The sequence below is a fragment of the Cibotium barometz genome, chromosome 5, assembly GCF_041138505.1.
Source record: "Cibotium barometz isolate CiBa-2024 chromosome 5, ASM4113850v1, whole genome shotgun sequence".
Classification (NCBI taxonomy): domain Eukaryota; kingdom Viridiplantae; phylum Streptophyta; class Polypodiopsida; order Cyatheales; family Cibotiaceae; genus Cibotium; species Cibotium barometz.
The window spans coordinates 22,020,981-22,028,085 of NC_141050.1; the positions used below are offsets into that span (position 1 = coordinate 22,020,981).

A 7,105-nucleotide genomic window follows, 5' to 3' on the forward strand; every position below is an offset into this window, starting at 1 on the left:
TACTATAATGTTGTAGTATGGATTATCTGTGATGATGAAGAAAGTGTTTTACTGTCTTGAATATATGATTTAATGGTGTATGTTTTAGCAGCTAATGGAAGTGTTTACTGTTTTGATATCCCTTTGTGAGGTTGTGATGAAATACCAGTGGTGGTTATGAATATTTAGTATGGTGCTGTGTTAAGCCCCAACACGTGAGAAGTGAAATGTGGTAGTGGATTGACAAATTAGATATTCAGGGCCCTTGTATCCTATTGGGTGACTTCAATATGGTTGAAGTCAGGGCCCTTGTATCCTGTTGGGTGACTTCAATATGGTTGAAAGAAGACAGTCGGACAGGTGTGGGGGGGGACACAATTTTGATGGGCTAAGAGAGAAGGAAATGGGAAGGCTTGGGGGAAATGGGGCTGACTGATGGGGTGGAACTTGGGGGATTGGAGATCTGATCTAGGTCACACTTACTTCAGTCTACAGCACTTGGGCTCTTCATCTAGAATTGATAGGGTTTTCTTTTACCTATCAAGCTTCTTGGGTTCCCCATACTTTGAAGGTGGTAATTGATATTGAAATGTGCAATGTAAAAGAGTGAGAGTGAGTCTTAGGCTCGAGTTTGTGAACGCACCCTTGAGGTGCTAGATATTATCTTGAGCGTGTGGATGCCACATAAGATGTGTGAATGTGAGAGCCACATAAGATGTGTGAATGTGAGAGCCACATAAAAGAATGTGGAAAAGGAGTGCCACATGGTATGATGACATGTAAAGTGAGATGAGGGCTATCTATATTAGAAGCCTCATTGTATGGTTCATTAAGATATTGCAAAATAAAGCTATTGTTGAGTGTGCAATCTCTCTCTCTCTCTCTCTCTCTCTCTCTCTCTCATGGATTTTTTTGTGTGGTTTAATCCACCTTAATCTTTATACTTAATCTTGTGTCTATCACCATGATCAATCCCATATTAGGATTGTTAATACGGCACCAGGGGCTCTTGGTCATGGTGGTGAATATTATGTATAGTTTTCTTGGTTCTGTGTTCATTTGATTAAGCATATTTCTATTTTAGCATTTCTATTATGAGAAAATAATGCACACTCATCATTATGGATTGCATTTGGAATCTTGGAAGCTGCTCGTGGAGATTTGGAGCTTATGGTGTTGCCATCAATGGAAGCTGAAAATGAAGATTTCAGCAATATGAAGACTATGAAGTCTTCATCAACATCAAAGAAGCTGCCCAAGAGAGTTGCAAATGGGAGTTTTGCAACATGGGGAGCCTGCTCATCATCAAAGAAGCTGAAATAAGGATTTTTAGCAAGTATGAAGACTATGGAGTTTTTGGTGTCAACAAGGAAGGTGCCAAGAAGTTTTGTGTTTAGAGAGGCTCTTGTAGGCCTCATAATCTGCTTCTAAAGACAAGACATAGAAACATGTCTTCTTTCTTGCCTTCTGCTTCTAAAGACAAGACATAGAAACATGTCTTCTTTCTTGCCTTTTCTCAATAGCTCTCAGTTTCCCAACTCTTGTTATGATACCTTGTATTTCATTAGCAAGGATAGACTGACTCCTCATTGCTCCCTTTCTTTCTTAATCTAACAATGGTCCCTTCAATATAGGAAATAAATAGATCATCCTTGAGCAATAGATTGTTCACCCTCACCCTCAATTTCCTTGTAGGTATTGATTTTGTTTATTCTTCTCTTAGTATATTACCTACCATTTCCACTTCAAATGCATGTGATCAGATAGAGCAATGCAAGAGTAAATTGTTAACAATCCTAATATGGGATTGATCATGGTGATAGACACAAGATTAAGAATAAAGATCAAGGTGGATTAAACCACACAAGAAACTCCATGAGAGAGAGAGAGAGAGAGAGAGAGAGAGAGAGAGAGAGAGAGAGAGAGATTGCACACTCAATAATAGCTCTATTGCAATATCTTAATGAACCATACAATGAGGCTTCTAATATAGATAGCCCTCGTCTCACTTACATGTCATCATGCCATGTGGCACTCCTTTTTCTACATTCTTTTATGTGGCTCACATTCATACATCTTATGTGGCATCTACACACTTAAAATAATATCTAGCATCTCTAGGGTACATTCACATACTCAAGCCTAAGATTCACTCTCACATTTTACATTACACATTTTAACCCCCTCCTTAATGTAAACTTGGGTGTGTGCATACAATCACTTCAATCAATTTGATCTTTTCACAAAGACTATCTTCTCCGCTCTAGTTGCTAGCCTTATTTCGTTCACCACCATATCACCCATTGCTTTTAACACCGCCTTGAGGTATCTGCTTTTGAGCTTCTCGTGTATATTGGCCTTCGCCTCTCTCTACTACTTCACATGGTTGTGTGCATCTACTTTCACCAATAGTTTGCTAGCTCCTTTGCTAGCTCCTTAGTTGTAGTCGCCCACACTCACATGGTTGTGTGCATCTGCTTTCACCAATAGTTTGCTAGCTCCTTTGCTAGCTCCTTAGTTGTAGTCGCCCACACTCACTCTTCCTCTCGGAAACGAGCTATTGCTGCCTTTCTTTGGTTGTTAGGGACTACCATTTGGACGTGCCCTTCTTTGTAGTTGTTAAAGCTTTTGTCATCTCTCCTTGTCGTTCGTTGGATCATCTGTATCCTCTTGTCACCTTTCTTAGGTGATTTCAATACTGACATGACGCTGTGTAGATCTCACACGTAGACTGCATGCCGTTAACTTCTTTGTGACCCTCACCTCTTGTTCGTCTTCTACATGGTGAGGGATCTGCTCTCACAGATCTCTCCACGTCAAGCACCTCAGCTCTGTGCCCCCAGTCAAAGTCAATGCTACAATTCTTTCTAGAAGTGTGCATAACCACAAAATATGGCCCTCTTGAGCTCCCCAAATGAGCTCTATTATGTCAAACCATGATTTGCCCCCTTAAACCGCCAAAATGAGGTCTTCCATAGCCACTTGCATGGCCTTTATGAACTCCAAAAATTGCATGCTTCTCCCTTGCATATGCATTACAAAAGGGTGCTTCTGTATTTTGGTTTCTCTCAAGAAACCAAGGTGCAAACCAATGTGAAAGCTCCAAAGGCTTCCACCAAACATTGCCCATCTTCCATAAGCAAAACGATGACCATCACTCTTTCTAACGTGCTCAACCATGGACTTCTTCCAAGCACATAACTGCTTGTCCCTTCTTAGACAAGCATTGTGCCTGTTACACTCTTTGTCCAAATGCAAAGAACCATGGGATCCTGCATTCTACATCTACCCGCTCATGCTAAGGCCAAGATAGCTCTGTATTTACCCAAGTGTTTACATCAAGGAGATATGGGCCAAATTGGAAAATGGCCAAGACAGCTCTGTATTTACCCAAGTGTTTACATCAAGGAGATATGGGCCTAATTGGAAAATGGGCTATGTATATCTTCAAGAATTGTCAAGATATAGGGAAAAAAATTTTGGGAAACGAGCTATGTATATTCAAGTGTAGATCATGTAGTCCTTCTCTTTGGCCAAGAGTTTGGAATAATGGTTATTGTTACATGCTCATAGTATGAGAAATACATATTTCATTACCGTAACTTTAATGAAATATATGTGAAGGAAAGCCTTTTAAGCAATTTCAGTTTTTGGAGGTGAAAAATGCATTTTTTTTAAAGAAAGGCATTTTTGTATGGAGCTTCGATCAAATACGGGGGACAACTTGCAAAAATAGAACTTGCATGCATGCAAACCTCCCGTCCAGTGGATACTATTGTACGTTGGTATTGAGAAAATGCACACTTAAAAAGAGCTAAGAATTCTCAAAATTTAGGGCCCAACAGGTCGGGACATGGGGACGATCAGTACGTCGTTGCGAAAGGATAAGCACTCCCACACAAACGGATAAAGGCCTATTTAACGTGTGGAAAAAGCTTAAAAATATAAGGGGGGAAAATCTGGTGTGAACATCTCCTTTTTAAAAGAAAATACAATATGAGAAGCCAGATTCTACAGATAAAGACAGACCCATCAAAAACCCAAGTTACAGAAAAGAAAGCTTCAAATAGCCATGTTTCTCTAGAGGGACACTACTCTTGTAGACTAATTTTCCAAATGCTACAGAGAAAATAGAAACCCCACGCAAGGGGCTGCTTTGATGCTGATGATGACGAGACCGGGAACAACGGCAATATATACAACAGCTTTTCGAAATTGCCTCTGCAATGAACAAATGTGTCTTGGGGAGAGGAGACGAACTCTCTCCCACAACCTATCTGACAAACCCTAGCCTTGTTAAGTTAGAGAAACCCTACAACACAACACAATTAGGTGAACAAATTGGGGCTTCAGGCCTTCTTGGCCTTCTTAGCCTTGGAGGTTTTTTTGGCTTTGGGGGATTTGGGGGGAGCTTTTGGCTTAGGAGATTTCGCAGGTTTGTAAGCGGGTTTAGCAGGTGGCTTAGGGGTGGGTTTAGCTGCTTTGGGCTTTGGGGTCTTCTTGGTCGCAGGCTTCTTGGGCGCCTTTTTGGGTGTAGCCTTTTTAGGAGTGGGCGCATAAGTGGCGGAAGGAGCAGGCGGAGGCGCAGGCTTGGCAGGAGGTTTGGCCGCTTTGGGCGCGGCTTTCTTGGCGGGCTTGGCTTTCTTAGGCGGCTTTGCCTTCTTGGGGGCCTTCGTGGCTTTAGTCTTAGATGCTTTTTTGGGCGATTTGGGGGCTTTGGGGGCGTCAGGTGCTTTCGGCTTTGGCGCTGCTTTAGAATATGCTTTTTTCGGGGCCACTTTCTTTTTGAGCTCATCAGAGAGCTTGTAGGAAGCCTTCACCTTCACCAATTTGTTCTGCTTCACCAGATTCTTGAGCTGAACAGATAAATGCTTCTTGAAGTTTGCCGGCAGCACGCCTTTATACTTGGAATCGATGTACTTAGCAATGGCATACTGGCTTGACCCAGCTCTCTCCTTCAAAGAAGCTATGGCTTCCGAACTCATCTGCAGACACCCCACCCACATACACAACGCCAATAAAGCTTAATCAGTCGCCGACACCTAGAAAACACATCGCCCATACCGCCAATTAACGCTTTATCACCCACCAAATGGCTCAATAGGATCAAATAAGGAAATTTACTTACTAAATTATCATCCACCAATACATTAAACATAACAAGACTAGGGTACGAATGAGAGGACCATCCCCAACACCAAATAACAGGGGAAATTCAGGATAGAGCATCGCCATAGCCTCATAGAGAAGCTATGGCGCACTCAATTGCGCTTTAAATTTCAGAAATTACACGCAGAATCTCGAAGCGCAGACAATTCGGCATCCTAATTGCACCCAATCAAGGACTAGGGTAACATGAACCCCTCAGGAACCCAGCTGCACACAGAGAACTACAGACACGGGGTTTACAAGAGCTTGTCAAAGCACAGAAGGCCATAAGAGACGAAAAAAACCTGAAGGTACGTTGGGTGAAGCGGTTCCGCCTTGGGCTTCTTTGCGGCAGGCTTGGCTTTCTTAGGCGTGGCCTTCTTCACTTTCTTGTCAGCAGGGGAAGGGGCAACCTCAGCGGCAGCCATGGCGGAAGAGAGAAAAGTAGGCTAGGCGAGCGGGCAAATACCGACAAGACCAAACAGCGAAGCTCGAGATCTGGCTATGGCGATAAAAATGCGGACAACACGCACAGGCCACTATTTCATAAAAAACTGCTCGTGTGTAAGGGCGAACATGAAGCTCCATTTTAAGCCTTACTGAAGACTTCTTGCCGAAATCCTGGCTTCCCATTGGTCCTCCCAACAAAGAAAGGATCGAGACCCCCCTGAAGTTTGATTTGTGACGGTTAGATCTTACGCCATCAACGGCCCCTCCCCTTTCTCTCTCCCCTCCCCAAACAAAACTGTTTTCTTTTGCTCTTTGGTTTTGCTTCAAGCCCTTCAATCAGCTCCATGGCCCTTTCCTTCTCTCCCCATCAATGGCTTTCTATCCCACCATATTAGTGGCCTCTCTCCCTTCCCCCCTAGCTTCTTTTTCATGGATTTCCTTTAGTATTTGTCTCTATATGTGCAAGTTTCTTGTGTGTGTCTCTGCCAGGTCAAGTGTGTTTTCTCTCATGTCTGAGACCCTTCTCTCCTTGTGTGTGTCTGTTTATTTCTAGTAATCTTGTGCTATGTTTTGGCATCCATCTTTGGGTATCTAAAACCATTATCACCATTCATCTTCCACCCTTCCTCGCCTCTAATTTGTGCATTCCTCCATTTGGCACTTCTCCCACACTCATGGGGGTAGCTCATTGCAACCTGTCCTTGAAACAACAACAGCAATGAATGTTCAGGTCTTAAGGGAGACATAGCAAAGGGGGGTGCATCATTGAAATGACATACATTTTAAAAGCTTCTTCATACCTGGCCGAATATTAATATTAAAGGCATCCAGAACTTTCACATGTGATTTCGCAATAGCCTCTCATCTATATTGAACCCTTCCTATCATGCTTAGGAGAGGATCTATTGAGCACTTTATGGTGTTTGCACCACAGATGTTATGCATTCTTCATCCAATGACATTTTAGTATATGGGAGATCTTATGGTTGTCAACTAGCACAAACAATAAACACATATGAAAAGCATAAGGCTTGCTAGCTTACTAATTTGTAGCCAATATGTTCCAAGCCCATACCATAAACTATCCTTGTGGTTAGAACACCTATTAAGCACTCCAAGGTATACATGTTATTGTGCACATAACTTTTCACAAGAAAACACATGAACACACACACACACACACACACACACACACACACATGACCTATAATAGGTAATACCATAGAGAACTGGTGGGAATGCCCTATCAGAGCGACTTGTTGTTTATTGAAAGAGCTTGACGAGACTTAATTATTGGCAATCCAAACTTTGCATCTAAGAAGCTTTATATGAATCCATGGTTTGATCCTAACCTAAAGTCTAAGGACTTTAAGGAAGGCAGCTTACCACTTTTGTACAAATGCACAAGCAGAAGCTCAAGTATAGGGGGCCTTAGACCCTTCAAAATCATTGAGATGACCTATCAAGGCAACCTAATGCTTAAGGGACAATAGCTCAAGTATAGGGGATTTAAACCCTTCAAAGTCAT

General features: G+C 42.4%; 1 protein-coding gene across 1 annotated transcript; it reads right to left on the reverse strand.

Moving 5' to 3' along the window:
* Window positions 1-3,940: 3,940 nt before the first annotated feature.
* LOC147638204 (uncharacterized) lies at window positions 3,941-5,694 on the reverse strand. Its single transcript, XM_086798117.1, has 2 exons — window positions 5,433-5,694; window positions 3,941-4,964 (listed from the first exon to the last, which is right to left on the reverse strand). The coding sequence occupies exons 1-2, from the start codon at window positions 5,553-5,555 to the stop codon at window positions 4,329-4,331; spliced, it is 759 nt and encodes a 252-aa protein (XP_086654243.1). The 5' UTR covers window positions 5,556-5,694; the 3' UTR covers window positions 3,941-4,328.
* Between the last annotated feature and the right edge of the window lie 1,411 nt (window positions 5,695-7,105).

Bases quoted from the DNA above. Each gene is read 5' to 3' on its own strand.
- LOC147638204 (XM_086798117.1), bottom strand. From the start codon at position 5,555: ATGGCTGCCGCTGAGGTTGCCCCTTCCCCTGCTGACAAGAAAGTGAAG. The intron at 4,965-5,432 runs GTTTTTTTCGTC...GGGTGTCTGCAG, and splicing joins TTCACCCAACGTACCTTCAG to ATGAGTTCGGAAGCCATAGC.